The 19,688-nt window shown below is 39.7% G+C and overlaps 1 protein-coding gene across 1 annotated transcript in view; it reads left to right on the top strand.

The window, feature by feature from the left end:
* chrd (chordin) overlaps positions 1-19,688 on the top strand; it is a 38,891-nt gene that overhangs the window by 836 nt on the left and 18,367 nt on the right. The window contains exons 3-13 of the mRNA XM_072571753.1: positions 1,361-1,487; positions 1,576-1,725; positions 2,672-2,786; positions 9,463-9,559; positions 9,652-9,793; positions 9,906-10,046; positions 10,374-10,456; positions 14,738-14,885; positions 15,408-15,514; positions 15,770-15,886; positions 15,971-16,127. Of these exons, the coding sequence (XP_072427854.1) occupies positions 1,361-1,487; positions 1,576-1,725; positions 2,672-2,786; positions 9,463-9,559; positions 9,652-9,793; positions 9,906-10,046; positions 10,374-10,456; positions 14,738-14,885; positions 15,408-15,514; positions 15,770-15,886; positions 15,971-16,127 (1,384 nt within the window). The remainder of the gene's footprint in view (positions 1-1,360; positions 1,488-1,575; positions 1,726-2,671; positions 2,787-9,462; positions 9,560-9,651; positions 9,794-9,905; positions 10,047-10,373; positions 10,457-14,737; positions 14,886-15,407; positions 15,515-15,769; positions 15,887-15,970; positions 16,128-19,688) is intronic.

The raw sequence follows: 19,688 nt of genomic DNA, 5'->3' as shown, positions 1-19,688 counted from the left end.
TAGTGGCTATCGGGTGGTTGCTTGTTGGAGAAAAGAAATAACTCAATGTCATTCAGTTTATTATTGGTGGGGCTCTACATCCCTTTGGTTCATGGATTTATATTGATAGTGCTATCTATCCCTTATGGTGTGTTGCACCAACTAAGAATCAGTTAACTTATTTTACTTCATCCAGATGTAATGACGGCCTTCTTTGCACCACGTTATCTCCTGGACAGTATTAATTCTATGGAGCCTTCTGTACATCCCACCCTTTAACCAATAAGATCTACTTTACTGCTGAAGGGTCTCCTTACAATATTCTTTACAATAAACAGACTTCCTAGTCTGGGATCTTAGTTATTGTCTTCATATAATACGATTTTCTTCACCTTTGTGATATGTGAGCTCTATTAACATAGCTTTGGCAGTATTCATTGGAGAGGGCCTAGAGTCTACTTCACAGCATTCGCGGTATGGGGTCCAGTTAGAAGTCAGTTCCTGCCTTGCGTTTTCTGTGAATCAACAGAAGGTTCAGCGGCTCTGAACTATTCTCCAAGTTCCCCTGCAGGGTATTTCCAGTAGCTGGGCCCAGTAGTGGTACAGACAATTGGGATTCTGAAGGCTGTGAATTGGGTTTCGCAGTCAGGGAGCTGAGCCAACTCTCCGCATGCTCCGGGTTTCCGCTGAGACGACAAATGAACAAATCCTCATTTTCCACTACATTTAATATAAGCCAGTTTTACTCAGCAACCCTTCAGGTCCGTCTGCGAATAATCCACAAACAATTACGCCAGGTATTATTTCTCCATTAGCAAGAGCTCATGAGCTGTAAGGAGAGCAATACACATTTCCGATTTTAGGAAGACGCCCATCTCCCCACTTTGCACTGAGCAGGTACAGACTGATTGGATTTCCTTCCCCCACCACCCCCCCCGGACGCGTGTGTATTAGAATCACAAACGTGTTAACTATATTGCTGCTGATCAGGGTTAAGAGTTGTTTATCGGGCGAATCTTGTTATCAGGAATGATGGAACAGGAAAACAAGTTATTCGATGCAATGATATGCATTTTGTGAAGAAGACGGTGTTCTCCTTTTGAATATGATTGCCATCATCACTTGGTGTGTGAGATGTCCCGAGAACAATCGGTACTGTCAATAGATCAAATATTGGAAGATGTTAGATTCCATTGTTTACAATTATGACGAAGGAGCAACGCTCTGAAGGCTAGTACTTCCAAATAAACCTGTTGGACTACAACCTGGTGTTGTGTAATCTTTAATTTTGTCCAACACTAGCGCTTCCTCATTAGGGTTATTTATGGTTATTTCAAACAACAAACGTATGATTTTTGTTTCAAACTTTCATATTTTGAAGCAACTAAATCGAAGAGGCAAAGTTAATGGCAAAGTAAACTGCCGAAATATTAAACACGACTGTCCCGAGCTGCAGTGTCGTGTTCCTGTTCTCCTGCCCGGACACTGCTGCAGAACATGCCCCCAAGGTGAGTCTTTCAACCCTGATAAATTGACAAGGCCTCACCTTCAAGACATTTCCAATCAGCGCTAACAGTCCTCCCTTTCTAACCGCAGACAACGCCAGCAGCTTCAGGAAGAAACCAGAGGAGATGTTCGATGGATTTGAATATTTTCCTCTTGAAAAGGAGGACAATCTGCAAAAAAGTCCCAATGATCGTTCCTACATCAGCTCTGAGGATATTTCAATGGACGACAGTAGAACAGGTACAACATTAAACACGCAAACCAAAGCAAAATACTGCAGATGCTGGAGATCGTGTCATAGAGATGTACAGCACAGAAACAGACCCTTCCGTCCAACCATGCCGACCAGATATCCCAACCCAATCTAGTCCCACCTGCCAGCACCTGGCCCATATCCCTCCAAACCCTTCCTATTCATATATCCATCCAAATGCCTCTTAAATGTTGCAATTGTACCAGCCTCCACCACTTCTGCTGGCAGCTCATTCCATACACATACCACCCTCTGCATGAAAAAGTTGCCCTTTTGTTCTCTTTCATATCTTTCCCCTTTCACCCTAAACCTATGCCCTCTATTTCTAGACTCCACCACTCCCATCCCAGGGAAATGATTTTGCCTATTTATCCTATCCATGCCTCTCATGATTTTATAAACCTCTATAAGGTCACCCCTCAGCCTCTGATGCTCCAGGGAATACAGCCTTAGCCTGTTCAACCTCTCCCTATAGCTCAAATCCTCCAACCCTAGCAACATCCTTGTAAATCTTTTCTGAACCCTTCCAAGTTTCACAACATCTTTCCGATAGGAAGGAGACCAGAATTGCATGCAATATTCTAACAGTGGCCTAACCAATGTCCTGTATAGCTGCAACATGACCTCCCAACTCCTGTATTCAATACTCTGACCAATAAAGGAAAGCATACCAAACACCACCTTCACTATCCTATTTAATCTGAAAGAAAAACTGTTGGAGAAGCTCAGCAGATCTGACAGTATTTGTTGAGAATTCATACTGGACTTGAAACACTCATGGTGTTTCTCTCCCCTGCTGCCAGATGTGCTGAGTTTCTCCAGTACTTTGGGTTTTTATGAAAATAGTAAATCCTCATTTGGGCAATAGCCCATGTGTGCAGTAATAGGTGCATGCTTGAGGTGGAAAAGTCATTCATCTGTCACTCTCTGCAGATTTTGTAGCCTTGCTCACGGGAACATCTGGACGATCGCCAGCATCCAAAGGCGTGGCCAAGGCTCGACTTACTCTGGTCAGATCCAACCTCATCTTTGCCATTCATTATGAAAGGTATTTTCAATAGGGGAGGGAGTGAGTGAAGGTGGGATATAATAGAAAGGGAGAGGAGTTCTCCCACTGTGTCAAAGTAAACATAAAAAAGTGCTTCCATTATCCTTGAACCTATCCAGGTACTTTATTTATCTTTTTTAAAAAGTTAATAGGATATCTTTTGAATGTTCACAATAAGTGGTTGCTCCTTTGCTTACATAGCGTTAAACTGAACTGAGCAATGGGCAAATGTTCAAAGCCTCATGTGCCAAGCTCCTTTGATTGTATCCAGCGGTGGCCTGGTCTCCTCTCTACAGGTAGTCCAATACAGTTACCAGTGTCAGGTAAAATTACTAAAGGTATACATGTAGAATCTGAGAGTCAGCATAACCCACCAAAAATCTGGAGAGGCAACCACAACCAATCCCCCTCCCTCAGCAACTGATTCTGCTCTTGCCAACCATTTCAACCTCTCACTGGCCAACTGCCAACTGAATTGTACCTTTTCATTCCTTTCAAATTAAACCTATCTCAACAATTACCACTTTGTCCATCATCAAAATTTCTTCTTCCCATCTCTGTGATATTAAGAGACTCTGGGGCCAGGGAAGGCTGAGCAAAAGCAGAATCGTCAAAACTGGAGATGAGTGGGTAAAATTGGCAGTAATAAAGATTTGACTTTTAATGGGAGTGAGAAATGAAAATCCCCATAGAACAACCATCAAGAACTGTTTCTTGTTGTCCTGGTCTCCAGTTACAATGACTCTGTTCCTATCCATGGCAAAGATTAACAGGGTGGGACTGTAATATTATAACAGCCCTGTACACAAGTGCACATCAGGGAGAAAAAGAATGCTAATTTTTTTGCTGAAGTTAAAAGTTGTCATCTTTAAAAAAGATGTAGTTGCAAGTAGGGCATCATTTGCAAGCTAAGTATTTCAGGCTTTACATTCTGTAAAATGATCAGGAAAATTGGAATAGGAGGGGATCATACAACATTAATAAAAGATACAATTACCATTGGAGAAGAGAAATTTCAGGAAGTGGTTTTAATTTTCACATAACTGGCAGAGACAAAACAATTTAAGTCATAAAGACAATGGGTTTCTGAAACATACTCTGGCCAGTTTTCTCGAACAAAACCACAATGTTGTGCACGTTGGAAATCTGAAAGAAAAACTAAAGATGTTAAAATACTCAGCAGCCAGAGGCATCTGTCGAGAGCAAAGGAGAGTTAATGTTTTAGGCTGGTGAATTTTCTGAATTCTAACAATGGGTCATCAACCCAAAACATGAACTCTGTTTCCCTTTCCACAGATCCAGGTAATCCTGCTGATGTTGCAGCTGCTCAGTCTTCTTGATCTATCTTAAACCTGACAAGCAAACAGATCATACTAGATTCAGTGATAAGTTACAAAACAAATTAATTAACAATGAGACCATATTGGGACTGAATTTACAAACAGACACTGCAATGTTTGCTGTGAAAAGGAGAAATGAGAGTCACAAAAAGATATTAAATTTAAGTCAGGTAAACTTCAAAGGGATGTGAAATGCATGGACAACTATAACATGTACAACTTTTAATGGGTAAACCTATAGGCAAGCAGTGGAAAGTATTCAAGTAAGTATTTAGTGTGATGGAAAATGGACATGCTCTAAAAAGTAAAATATTTCTCTATGCAGTTAAGCAATCATAGTGAACAAATGTATAGAATTAAAAGAAAAGATTTACACAAATCTAGGCTAATTAGAAATCTAATAGGGAGAACTGTTAAAAAATGGCAAAGGGTTACAAAGAAAATAATAAGGGATATAAAAAAAGAAAATAAATAAAATGCAACTCAAATTCAAAACTAACACCAAGAATATTAGAAAATAAGCAGAAACTTTGAAAGGGAAGTTTGAAATTAAAGTTGATTTATAATGGAAAATAAGGAAATAGTAGACTACCTAAGTGAATACTTTGTCCCCACTTTCACAGCAAGGAAGAGCACAAGAAAAAAATCCTGGTGCATTGGTATATTTTTTAATGACAACATCAGGCTCCTTGTGAAAGAGTAATCGACAGGACCGAATGAACTCCACCCCATCATAGCAAATAAATCGAAGAATTTACAGATGCTTTAGTCATAATTCTCTAAAATTCCTTTGATTTGGGAATTGAAAATTGCAATTGTTACTTCATTATTTTAGAAAGGAGAAAGGGAAAAAGAAACCAAGTATTTGCAGATGCAACAGTTTAACACATCTGTGAGTGTTTACTAATGCCTATCCTCAGGGGCAGAGCAAATGAGCATTTGAACAAATATAAGCTGATCAAGGAAAATCAGCATAGTTTTATAAAGGCTATGTCGTTTCTAATTAAAAGATTTTCTGACTAGTGAATTCTTGCAATATTGCCACTTGCATGTGTATTGGGGAGTATTACAAGTTATTGGTCGTATGGATTCACAGAACATATTTGATAAGGTTTAATACATGATTATTAGCAAAAGTGAGTATGCATGGAATTGAAGGTAATCTTGTGACAGGGATTGGTAATTGGTTGGAGATAAGAGATAGAGTGTAGGTTAAAGACTTTTGCACTTGTGGCAGGATGGGTGAATTTCTGTACCAAAGCATCAATTATGTGCTAATCTATCCTTAATTTCTGTATTCATTTTTTGTATGAAGGATTAGAATTGCTAATCCAAGTTTTCAGATGCCACTAAATTAGAAAGCAGAGTAAGAGGTTTGAATGGCAACAGAAAATTATGCACGAACATTAACAATGTAAGTGAGTGGAGTAATCTACAGCAGATAAAGTTCAGTGTGGATAAGTGAGAGGTTTTACATTTTGGATTTGTGAAAAACAAATCAAAACATTTTCTTAATGCAGTATCAGCATATGTTATGTAGGAGCATGCAAATCAGTAGTAGCTAACGTATAAAAAACAGCTTAAAAGGCAAATGGAATGTCATGGAATGCAGATAGAGAAAGTTTACTAGACTTGGAATGGTTGGGTTCTCTTATAAGGAATGGTGGACAGGCTATGCTGGAGTTGGAAAAGTAACAGGTGATTTGATTGAAACACATACAGTCCAAGGCATCATGTCTTGGTAGATGTGGAGAAGATTTTCCCCTTGTCAGACAATCATGAACTGAGAGTCACCATTTTAAAATAAGGGGTCACCCGTTTGGACTGAGGTGAGGAAATTTTTTTCTCACTGAGAGTAAGGTTTCTTTGGAACTCTTGCCCTGAAAAGGTCTTGGAATATTTTTAAGGCAGAAGTAAATAGATTCTTGGTAAGCAAGAGAAGGAAAGGTTATTGGGGGTGGGGTGGATGTGGGGGGAAGGGGGGGAGAGGGTGTAAGTGGGCTTGTGGAGTAATAAGATTAGCAATAATCTTATTGAATGTCAGAACAGGCTTGAGGAGCTGTGTGCTCTATTTCTGCTCCTAATTTGTATGTCTGTATGTTCATAATGTTATCTCAAGAGAAGGAATAGAAAACCGAATAAATTATTATTTCATTATACAGAACCGTTGTTAGATCTTAGGTAGGGTACTACATTCGGATTTCAGGCCTGCACATTAGGAAAGCAATAATAATCTTGCAGAAGCTACATCATGTTTTCATCAGAATATATGAGTAATTTAAAAGAAAAATGGAAGACTTGCATTTATGTAGTGTCTTTCATAACCTTCGATTGTCCTGAAATGCTTTAGAATAATTTAAATACCAGTTGAAGTTTAACCACAGTTGTTATAAAGAATTGAATTCTGAGAACAGGTTGCATCAATTTGATTTGTAAAAATGTTCCAGTCAACCTGTTCAGAAAAGTTATGACCCATCTCTGGAGCAGATCCACTAACACAAAAAATATCTCATTTACAAATTTGTCACCCCAGACTCAATTTCTCCAATGTCTCTTTTATCAGCCTCCTACTTTCTGCAAGTCTTAACATTTGATTGCCCATGTTCTGTCCTGCTCTCCATTTGCTCATTGTTCTAAGTCTCATTGACAGTTCATCCCAGTGTGTGAAAATTAAGATCCTCACCGTGCCCTATTTCTATCATGTGCTCTGATATTAAATCCCCTCCTAAACCCTCCTGTCCCCAACTTTGCCTTTTTGTCCACCTGTCCTTCATCCTAACACTGAAGACAGAGCCTTTAGCTATCCCTGTCTTTGGAATTGCTCCATAAATCCCTTTCCTCCATCTTCTGTCTTCACATACCTCCTCAAAACACATTTTTCTTTGTTCACCTCTCCACTCAATACCACGGCCCAAAGTCTTCAATCCCCCTTTGTTCTTTTCTTTCCCTCATGCAAAACACTGTAAAAATGTTTTGATGTTAAAAGTTTCTCTCTGTTCTGGTTATGAATGTTCTCTGTGAAATAATTTTCAACAGTCTTAAATCAGTTCCCTATGGACCAAAATCAACCAGAATATGTAGAAGAATTATCAAGATTATAAAATAAGATTGTGATAGTAGTTATGCCAATTTCCATTTCTAGTCTGACTCCTATCAGTTGAACTGTAGTCATGAAATCCCATTCATATGTATTGTCTTTCGGTGCCCATCCAGCTACTTTTCCATGATGCAGGGATTCATCCTTCACCTTGTTAAATTAATCACTCACTCCACAGTGATGTCATCCTGAACACAAGCCCAGTATCACTGTGTGCCAGTTATGTTCAACTCCACCCCACTTTTCATATCACTGATTCTAAGATTATCACTATATTTTTTTAATTGTCTGTTTGACATCAAATTCTTATTGAGTCAAATGACAAGAACATAGCTTCTTATTCTCACATCCAATTCATGACTAAACATTCATTCACCTCAAGAACAGTGTTTGCTTATGCCCTTTCCTTTTTATCCTGCCCTCTCACTTAGGCGAGGTGACGGGCTAGTTGTATTGTCACTGGACTGTTAGTGGAGCTTGAATTCAATAAAATCTGGACTTGAGTCAAATGATGACTATGAATCCATTGTCAATTGTTGGAAAAATCCATCTGGTTCACTATAAGCAATGTTGTTGACTGCTCTCTGTGATGGGCAATAAATTTCTGTCCCAGCCAGCAATGCCCTCATCCTGTAAACAAAGTTTTTAAAAAGACTGTAATCCACTCTTCCATCACCATCAGGATCTATTTATCTATTTTCTTGACTAAGCTCCTCAAATGCAGTTTTCATAAGTGTTTCAGCAGAATTAGGCCTCACAATTTCTGCTGTCTTTGTATTAAGTCATACATGAGCTGAAAAATGTGTTGCTGGAAAAGTGCAGCATCCAAGGAGCAGGAGAATCGATGTTTCAGGCCTAAGCCCTTCTCGCGGAATGATTTATTGACAGGAGGCAATCAAACTCTCCATCACGTCTGTGCTGGCTCTATGTTAATTAATCCAACAGTAATCCCAATGTTCTGCCTAATACCTATATCCTTTTGTTTTAAATTCATTCAAATATTTGTCCAATTTTCACTTAAAAGATTGTAAAAACATTCCATTTTCAATTCCTGAAATTTCTGAAGAAGGGCTTATGCCCGAAACGTCGATCCTCCTGCTCCTTGGATGCCGCCTGCCCTGCTGCGCTTTTCCAGCAACACATTTTCAGCTCTGATCTCCAGCATCTGCAGTCCTCACTTTCTCCTCCTTAAATCATACATGCCTATTATCCCTGTGTTTATCAAGTTCTGTTCTCTCTTTGCATGCTATCAATTGACTTCAATAATTTGGCTCTCATTTTTATATTCTGCATTGTCTAACATCCCATTATTGAGTTATTCTCTTCAACCAAATGCCTCTGTCTGAGAATCCCAATGATTTGTTGGCAGGAGGCAATCAAACTCTCCATCACGTCTGTGCTGGCTCAGTTAATTAATCCAAAACTAATCCTAATGTTCTGCCTAATACCTATATCCCTTTATTTTAAACTCATTCAAATATTTGTCCAATTTTCACTTAAAAGATTGTAAAAACATTCCATTTTCAATTAAATCTCAGGTTAAAGAAATGTCTCTTAATCCTTAATTTCTTCGTTATATTTTAATTGATGAATTTTCACCACCCTCTCAAAGGAAAACAGCCTTTTCCTATATATTCTATTGAAACCTCATTGTTCACTTCCTATGGATGTAAAGTGGCACCAGTTGCACACATTGTTTAGTTCTAATTTTTCTCGTTGCGTGCTGTCAGAGATTTCAATGACAATGACCCACAGGGGGCAGAGCAAACTCCACAAAGAAAATAGTGTAACGAGAACTATGAAATTGTGACAACTCTACATACATAGAATTTGTATTTGTTCTAATTTTATCTTAGTACAAACTGAATGAAACAGACAGAACGTAAATTAGCCATTATACAAACTGAGGTTTTTTGAATTGTTCAATCATGTGTATGTCTGACATTTCAATTTAATAAAAGTGATTTCTCAATAAGGGCTTCAGCATATGCCCATCCTACAAATGTTCCACCAGTATGTATCTGGTAATTTTTATTAGCATAAACCCATTTATTGAGCCAATGGAGGGATAACAAGGTGTTACTGAAACATATCCACTAAGAAAGAAAAAACGTTCCGCACCTGGCCCTCACGATAGACGCAAGTTTTAATTTAATTAATTTCTAAACAATTGGCTCCCTGTCTTCATTGAAGACATTTATCTGAATAATCTAAAAATGACCTGTTCTTTGTTCTTCAGACTCAGCCGTCCTATCAGGGTTAGCTTTCGGGATCGCGATGGCATTGTTTTATTTGAACATCCTGTCCACAAGACATCTTCTCCTCAAAGCAATCTGGTAAGCTACGTGTCAGTTTTTGTCATGATCAAATACATGTTCTAATGTTCTAATGTTTATGTTCTGATTCGTGCATCTGGCTGTGTTTGTAGATCTGTGGCATGTGGAGGAATGTGCATAAACCTTACATTAAGTTCCTCAAATCTGATCAGCTCCATGTTGCCTTGATGACACAGCCCCAACCAGATGTTAGCATCCAAGGCAAGATTGTCAAGCACAGAGCACTTTTCGCTGGTAAGTTGTAATGTGCAAACAGAAGCCTAAAGAAAACTTTTTCATCCCAGGTAATTGAACGGTGGGCAGAATTGTAGAACTTGATGTGCTGAACCAGTTTCTATTTCTTCAGAAACATTTAGCTCTGTTCTGACTTCGCCGAACCCCGAATGCTCAGGGCTGGGTGGTATTGCCATGCTGACACTCAGCGACGTTGAGAATAACTTACACTTCATCATCATGTTTGAGGGTTTGCTGAGGAGGAGTAAGAAAGGTAAAACCATTTACTGAAATTTTAGGTGATATATTGCAATCAAATATTAGCTTAAAAATATTGGCAGGAGTTTTATAACTTCCCATCATGATATAATCCTACATCAGAACATCAAAAATGGTAAAAAATACAGAAGGTATCTGTCAATATTTCTTCTGTACAAATTGAGATTTGCGCAGTTATATTTAGGTTTTAATAGCTTTGTTTTATTTACTATTTTTCCATGTTGTGGCTTTGACTACTTGATAAAGTGAACTGCAAATGCCCGTTTTATCGGCACACAACCTTGTGAACATTGTTGCTCACAGTTCTGTTGATGCCTTGCAGATCATAGCATAGTGCCTGTGCGAGTGCAGCTGCTTTACAGAAACCAAGCACTGAGAGAAGTTCGAGGCAACATAACAACCCAAGTAAGAATTTGTTTACCAAATATTTACAGTGCAGCAACTTGTACATTTGGAAAAAACACCATGTCGGGCTTAGGCTGAAGTATGGGAATTATAATCGAAGAATTCTAAATCCGTTATGCAATTTCCAGAAGGCCATTGACAAAGTGCTTTACAGGAGAGTGTTAAATACGACAAGAGCCCATGATGTTAGAGGCAAGTTTGACAGGGTGAGTGGATTGGCTGCCTGACAGAAGGCAGAGATTGGGGATAAAAGAGGTCTTTTTCAGGATGGCAGTAGTGATGACTGAAGTTCTACAGGAATCTGTGTTGGGATCATGACTGTTCACTTTATTCATTAACGATCTGGACAAAGGAACTGAGGGAATTGTTGCTAAGTTTGCAGATGATAGAAAGATACGTTGAAAGATGGTGTTGAGGAAATGAGGAAACTGAAGAAGGACTTGGACATACTTGGAGTGCGGGCAAAAAAAGTGGCAGACTGAATACAATGTGGGACAATGTGAGGTTAGACATTTGGAAGGAAGCATAAAAGTGTAGCCTATTTTCTAAACAGGAAAATACTTTGGAATACTAAAGCACAAGGGGACTTTGGAACCATAATTCAGGATTTTCTTAAGGTTAACTTGCAGATTCAGTTGGCAGTTAAGAAGGCAAATGCAATGTTAGCATTCATTTCGTGAGATCTAGAATACAAGAGAGGGATGTACTGCTGAGGCTGCATAAAGCTCTGGTCAGATCAAATTCAGAATATTGTGAGCAGTTTTAGGTCCCGTATCTAAAGAAGGATATGCTGGCCTTGGAGGGAGTTAAGAGGCAGTTTACAAGAATGATACCAGGGATGAAGAGTTTATATTATGAGGAGCAGTTAAGGACTCAGGATCTGTACTTGATGGAGTTTAGAAGGATGAGGGGTGATCTGTTGAGGTTGGTAGAGTGGAAGTGGAGAACATGTTTCCACTAGTAGGAGTGACTGGGACCCGAGGGCACAGCCTTAGAGTGAAGAGACAACCCTTTAGAACTGAGATGAGGAAGAATCTTTTTCAGCCAGAAGAAGGTTGAAAGGTGACTTAATTGAGACATATATGATAATCAGAGAGTTAGATAGGGTTGACACTGAGAGCTTTTTTCCTCAGATAGTGATGGCTAGCACGAGGGAAAATAGCTATAAACTGAGCGGTGATAGATATAGGACAGATGCCTGAAGTAGTTTCTCTACTTAGAGAGTAGTAGGGGCATGGAACACCTTGTCTGCAACAGTAGTAAGGGCATTTAAATGATCACTGGACAAACATTTAGATGAAAATGGAATAGTGTAGGATAGATAGGCTTCAGATTGGTTTCACAGGTCGGTGCAACATTGAGGACCAAAGGGCCTGTACTGTTCTATGTCTGTACAGTGTACACTATGTACAGCGAAAAGCTTCTTGTATGTATTAATGCTCAGGTAATAAAGCTGGAAAGATTTGATTCCCTAAAGTGTGGAAACTGGATCTTCAGCCTAACAAGTCCACATCGACCCTCTGAAGAGAAACCCACACCACCCGCTGACTAATGCACCTAACAACTACGGACAATTTAACATGGCCAATTCACCTGACCTGCACATCTTTGGAATGTGGGAGGAAACTGGAATACCCAGAGAAAACCCATGCAGACACAGGGAGAATGTGCAAACTCCACACAGGCAATCGCCTAAGGCTCGAATCGAACCTAGGACCCTGGTACTTTGAGGCAGCAGTGCTAACCACTATGGCACCATGCCACCCAAGACCATAAAGTATAGGAACAGAATTAGGCCATTTGGCACACAGAGTCTTCGTTACCATTCGATTATGGCTGATATGTTTCTTCACCCCATTCTCCTGCCTTCTCCATGTAACCTTTGATTCCATTACTAATCAAGAACCTCTTTGTCTGTTTTACTCAATGACTTGCCCTCCACAGCCCTCAGTGGCAAGGAGTTCCACAGATTAACCACCCTCTGACTGAAAATGATTCTTCCTCATCTCAGTTCTAAACAGATGTCCCTTCACTCTAAGGCTGTGCCCTCGGGTCCCAATCTCTCCTACTACTGGAAACATGTTTTCCACTTCCACTCTACAAACCTCAACAGATCATCGTCTGGAACTATTTGAAGGCCTATAGAAATCTCCCAACAGGGTGACCACTCCTTTCCTGTTTCTAACTCCAGCCCATACCACCTCAGTAGATGACTCCTCAAATGTCTTTTCTGCTATTGCAATACTTCCTTGACTAAGAATGCCACACCTCCCCTGTTTTACCACCTTCTCTGTTCTTATTGAAACATCTAAATCCTGGAAGATCCATTCCTGTCCCTGCTCTATGTATGTCTCCGAAATGGCCACAACATTGAAATCGTGTGTACCAATCCATGCTGCAAATTCACCCACCTTATTCCAGATGCTCCTGGCATTGATACAGACACACTTCAAGACCCCTTCCTCTTGCTGGTAACTCTTGCAACCTTGAAACCTCATTTCTGACCTCACTGCTTTCAATCTCCTGGACACTGGCACTACGATTTAGGTTCCCATTCCCTTGCTGAATTAGTTTAAACCCTTCTGAAGAGCATTAGCAAATTACCCCCTCAAGATATTGGTACCCCTCTGGTTGAGGTGTGGACCATCCTGTTTGTCGAGTTCCCACCTACTCCAGAATGCACCCTAATTATCCAGGTATCTGAAACCCTCCCTTCTGCACCATCCCTGTAGCCACATGTTCAACTCCTGTTTCTCCCTGTTCCTCACCTTACAAGCATGTGGCACGGATAACAAACCAGAAGTAACAACTCTGTTTGTTCTAGCTCTAAGCTTCCACTGTAGCTCCCTGAATTTCTGCCTTAAGTTCCCATCCCTTTTCCTACTTATGTCATTAGTGCCAATGTGGACCATGAATTGGGGCTGTTCACTCTCCCCCTCAAGGATCCCGAAAACACGATTTCAGAGCACTGGGAGGCACCACACCAGCCACAAGTCTCTCTCATTCCCACCGAATCTCCTATCTGTCCCCTAACAATGGGAGTTCCCAATGACTAATTCTGTGCTTACCTCCCCCCTTCCCTTCTGAACAACAGGGACAGACTCTGTCCCAGAGATTTGTATCCCATGGCTTACCCCTGGTAAGTCCCTCTCCCCTAACAGTATTAGGCGGCATGGTTGCTTAGTGGTTAGCACTGCTGCTTCACAGCACCAGGGTCTCAAGTTCGATTCCAGCCTTGGGTGACTGTCTGTGTGGAGTTTCCACATTCTCTCCGTGTCTGCGTGGGTTTCCTCCAGGTGCTCCAGTTTCCTTCCACAGTCCAAAGATATGTAGGTCAGGTGAATTGGCCAAGCTAAATTGCCCATACTGCTAGGTGCATTAGTCAGAGGGAAATGGGTCTGGGTGGGTTACTCTTCGGAGGGTCGGTTTGAACTGGTTGGGCCAAGGGGCCTGTTTCCACACTGTAGGGAATCTAATTTCAGTATCCAAAACAAATACTGGTTATTGAGAGGAACAGCCACAGGAGTTCCCTACACTGCCTGCCGGTTCCCTTTCTGTCCTCTGACTGTTACCCATCTGCCTTTTTCTTGCACCTGAGGTGTGACTATCTCCCTGTAACCCCTCTCAATAAACCCCTCTACCTCACAAATGATCCGAAGTTCACCCAGTCCAGCTCCAGTTCCCTACTGCAGTTTTTGAGGAGCTGGAGTTGGGTGCACTTCAAGCAGAGGAAGTCAACAGGGACACTTGGGGTGACCCTCACCTCCCACATTCTGTAGGAGGAGCATTCAACTGCTCTAACCGCCATTCCCACTGTTCAAAATTCCCAGACTAGAAAAATCAAGAAAGAAAAACTATTTACTATCCAATCCGGCACACAGAACCTTTTTTGGGTTGGAGGAGGAGGATGTGTGGGAGATACTACCTAAGTAGTGTTTTGGGTAATGCAACCACCCACTTACTCAGTAGCCCTGTGTCTGCTCCTGCTCAGCGTGCACTTCACCTATTCACTCCATTGATTCACAATGAGAATCAGAGCCCTAATGTAGTAGCACAAAAGTCTACCCTGAGATTGAACCTGGTTCTGGTGCTGCACTGATCTAGTTTTAGATATATATATGAGGTCATTTTTGGTCTGAGTGTTTACATGATATGTAAAACTGTTGCTATTAAGGCAATGCTTTAAAAAAACCTCCCTTTTTCATGCAAAGACCTAAACCACAATAATATTATTATTATTATATACAAAATTCAGAAAAATATCTTTTTCCTTTCTTCCAGGACTCTGATTTTGCTGAAGTGCTGACTGATCTCAGTAACAAAGAGATGTTCTTGCTTTCACGTGGCCAGCTAGAAATTGCCCTAGAGACTGAGGACAGAAATCCAAATCGTATTTCAGGATTCATCACAGGCAAGAAAACATGTGATAGTAAGTGGAAAATCTAGTTAACTGGAAACTACTTAATACGTGAAGTGCTGCAGTTGGTGACCCACTGAAGTCTACAGTAACTTGAAAGGAAAGATTTTGGAAGTCAATTGTATAAAGGCCATTTGCATGGTTTTGCCAAATTGTTTTGAAGCTCTCCAGTCAAAGTTACGACAACCAAGTACAGATTATCATTCAAAATGTTTCTCCTTGCATGGGAGAAAGTCTGGAGAATGATTTGGCCATACTGCAGGATGGATCTCTCCATCAAAACCAAACTTTAAGGAATGAATGAATGTTGGCAGAAGAACAAAGAACAGGAAGAACAATTTGCTCTCACAGAAGTTTACCCCCATTAGTTATTATTTAATGAACATTAATTTTAAAATTCTTGCATGATTCAAATTAGGCCAATGCATTTAAACAATCTTCTAGTATAGTATTCTTCTGTGTATGTTGTATTTCAAACTTTGAAGGTATTCGCTCTGATTTAAATGAAAAACTGATTTTAACTCTTTCCATCAGCCATTCAGAGTGTACTATCAGGTGGAAATGCTCTTACACCAACCAAAACTGGTGCTGTTGGCTCAGCGAAATTTACTTTGCATGATAATGGTACTCTAGAATTCCAGGTAAAAAAGAAATATATATCTTGTTTTTATTTTGTCTAAGAAGCAGCATTAAAATAATTGAAAAACAGTTTTCTAATGACACGGATTCTCCCTTTGATTTGCAATGTATTTCCTGTTGCTTATAGAAATCTATCCTAGATAATTTGCATTCACTTTATTTATTCTTCAAAAATTGAAAATGTTTCCAGATATTTGATTATAACCAAGTAAAAGAGTTATTGAAAATAATCATGGCACGTTGTTGTTCTACAACAGGTACAAGTAGCCGGTACAGCCAGTGAAGTCATAGGACTCACAATTGAAACAAAACCTCGGCGCAAGAACAAACGCAATATTTTGCATGACCAAACGTCTGACTACAGGAATGGTTTTGTAAGTGCTTTTGAAAAGAGTGCGTGGCCATTGATTAACAATTATTGGTGCTTTTAATTCTAACTTTCTCTTTTGTGATTTTAGGCGATTGGAGTCAGTGATAGGCTGAATGCGAGAGACATTCATATGCTGTTACAGAATGAGCTTTTTATCAATATTGCAACAAAGGAGTATGAAGATGGGGAGCTAAGAGGACAAATCAATTCTTTACTCTATAGTGGTCTTCAAGCAAGATACCATGGTAAGGAAGATGAAGCCATATCTGAAAACGTTTCCAGTTGTTCAGTTGAGAATGGACAACTAGGTGGCTACTTATTGGCCATTGGTTCAAAACACTGAATATATTCAAAGAGAAATTTTACACAAAAATATATTTATTTCAGGAAACCTGTGATTTCAGTCTTCTTAAAATTGAAAATCACAGGATCCCTGTTTTAAATATGTGTTTGTATACAATTTACCTTTGATTTTTTTAAAACTGAAAATGCTGTAATCTTCTGCATTTGATTCAATTTTTTTTTAAAAGAATAGCAAGAAGTGTAGCTTCAGATTAGAAAGCCTTCCCTTGACTATGGGAAATAATATTCAAGGCTTTGGCAAGACATCACATGCAAGTGCAGAAGCTGATTAACACTAGTTCAGAAAGGGTAGAATTCTTTTAACTAATTTACTGGATTTCTAATGAGAGGTTAGAATTCTGATGAATAGAAGACTTTTTTTTATCATGATCAATTTGGATTTTGTAATGATATTTTATACAATCGCACATGGCACACTCTAATTTTATGTCCGCCCTGGATGAAGCATTGTGGGTGAAGCATTATACTGCACTGAGAGTGGGCAAAAGTTAGTCAACAATTGGGACGTGGTGCATCCAGGGATATTAAAGTGCTAACTAGCTTTCATTGGAGTCCCACAAATCTGTGTCAGTGCATTTAAAGCTCCTATTAAAAATACTTGGAAATGGATAGTTATGGAAGACTATAGATGTCAATGCCGATAGCCAATATGCAATAACCCAAAAGGAGCTATGCAGGCTGGTAAATGGGCAGAAGGTGGCAGAAACAATTAATACAAGAAAGAGCAATATAATTAGTTTGAGTAAAAGAATACAGGATATTGGTGAGAAACCTTTTAGAATGCCATGATCAATTCTGGTCGCTCTTCTATAGGAAGGATATTGTTGAACTTGAGACAATGCAGAAAGATTTTTAAGGATGTGATGGAACAGGAGGGTTTGAGTAATGGGATGGGTTGAATAGGCTGGGGCTTTTTTCCCTGGAGCTTTGGAGGTTGAGGGATGATCTTATAGAGGTTTACAAAATCATGAGGGGCATGGATAGGGTGAACAGACAAGGCCTTTTTCCCAGGATGGGGGAAGCCAAAACTAGAGCGGATAAGTTTATGTGAGAGGAGAAAAATTTAAGTGGGATCCGAGGAGTAACTTTTTCACACAGAGGATGGTGCGTGTATGAAATGAGCTGCTAGAGGAATTTGTGAGGGCTAGTACAATTACAACATTTAAAAGGCATCTGGATGGGTACATGAATAGGAAGGGTTTAGAGGGAAGTAAGCTAAATGTGGTAAATGGTCAGATTGGGATGTGGACAGTTGGACTAAAGAGTTTGTTTCCATGCTATGTAACTCTTTGATTCTATGATTCGAAGTGAGAATGTTGACAACTTATTAAATGGTAAAATAGAACAAAGAACTGTGGATGCTGGAAATCTGAAACAAGAACAGAAATTGCTGGAGAAACCCAGCAAGTTTGGGGAGAAAACAGAGTTAACGTTCTGAGTCAGGTGACACCTCATCCAAGCTGTTTCTCCAGCAACTTCTGTTTTTGTATTAAATGGTAATATGTTTTAAATAACAGACAAAGAAAGGGAACTTAGTACTTTGGTGAATTTGCAAAGTATTTGCCAACTGTATTTTTAACAAAAACGAATATCCCAAATCGTTTGGCAATCAACAGTTCATTCTGGAAATTAAAGAAACCATTCAGTTTCAGAGTTGGGAAGTCAAAAAAGGTTATTTTGAAGTTATATTTGCTATTGGTGAGAGGGTATCTGGGGTAAAATGTTCAGTTTTTGTTTCTGCATGAAACAAATAACTTAAAATTATTATATTACTTTATAGTAGTGGGAAGTAGTAGTAACAAGTTGAGTTCCTAAATTCAGAGTTATGTTATGAGAAAAGATTACGAACATAAGAACTAGGAGCAGGAGTAGGCCATTTGGCCTTTTGACCCTACTCCGCCATTCAATAAGATCATGGCTGATCTTTTTGTGGACTCAGCTCCACTATTCATGCTCTCACCGTATCCCTTAATTCTTTTATTGTTCAAAAAAATCTATCTTAGCTTTAAAAATGTTTACTGAAGTAGCATCAACTACTTCACTAGGCGGGGAATTCCATTCATTTACAACCCTCTGGGCAAGATGTTCCTTCTCAATTCAGTCCTAAATCTGCTCCCCCTAATTTTGAGGAAATGCGCTCTTCTGCTAGTTTCATCTGCCAGTCGAAACATCCTTTCTACTTCTAACTTATTTACTCCCTTCATAATTTTATATGTTTCTATACGATCACCCCTCATTCTTCAAAATTCCAATGAATATAATCCCTTTCTACTCATAAGCCAACCCCCTCATCTCCGGAATCAACCTAGTGAACCTTGTCTGTACCCCCTCTAGTGCCAGTATATCCTCTCTCAAGTAAGGAGACCAAAATTGCACGCAGTACTCCAAATGTGGCCTCACCAGTACCCTGTACAGCTGCAACATAACCTCCCTGCTTTTAAGCTCAATGCCTTTAACAATGAAGGACAAAATTCCATTTGCCTTCTCAATTACTTGTTGTAACTGCAGACCAACCCTCTGTGATTCATGCACAAGGACACCCAGGTCTCTCTGCATAGCAGCATGCTGCAACCTTTTACCATTTAAGTAATAATCCTTTTCACTGCTACTCCTCCCAAAATGGATGAGTTCACGTTTATTAACATTGTATTCCATCTGCCAGACCTTTGCCTAGTCACTATCTATTTCCTCTGCAAAGTTTCACAGTCCTCTGCTTACTTTGCTCTGCCACTCATCTTAGTGTCATCTGCAAACGTTGACACACTGCATGTGGTCCCCAACTCTAAATCATCTGTATAAATAGTGAATAATTGCAATCCCAACACTGATCCCTGAGGCACATCACTAGTTACTGAATGCTAACCAGAATAGCACTAATTTATCCCCCACTCTGTGCTTCCTGTTAGTCAACCAATCCTCTATCCATGCTGATACTTTACCCATAACACTATGCATCTTTATCTTATGTAGTAGCCTCTTGTACAGCATCTTAATGAAGGCCTTTTGGAAATTTAGGTACACCACATCCACTGGCTCCCTGTTGTCCTCCTTGTTCATAATGTCTTCATGAAATTCCAAAAATATTTGTTAAGCATGACCTGCCTTTCATGAACTCAACGGGACAATTTCTGACGAGATGCCTTGTTATTTCTTCCTTGATAATAGACTCAAGCAATTTCCCCACTTCAGAGGTTAAGCTAACCCATCTATAATTCCCCATCTTTTGTTGAACTCCCTTTTTAAACAGTGGCATCACATTTGTTGTTTTCCAATCTGCTGGAACTGGCCCAGGGTCCAGTGAATTTTGGAAAATTACCACAATGGTGCTTACTATTTCTTCCACCATCACTTTTAGTACACTGGGATACATTCCATTAGGGCCAGGAGACTTGTCTATCCTTAGCTCTATCAGCTTGCCCAACACTACCTCTTCCATACTAATG

Source organism: Chiloscyllium punctatum, chromosome 6 (genome assembly GCF_047496795.1).
Source record: "Chiloscyllium punctatum isolate Juve2018m chromosome 6, sChiPun1.3, whole genome shotgun sequence".
Classification (NCBI taxonomy): Eukaryota; Metazoa; Chordata; class Chondrichthyes; order Orectolobiformes; family Hemiscylliidae; genus Chiloscyllium; species Chiloscyllium punctatum.
The sequence above is the reverse complement of the archived record's forward strand: the minus strand, read 5'-3'. Positions and strand labels throughout refer to the sequence as shown.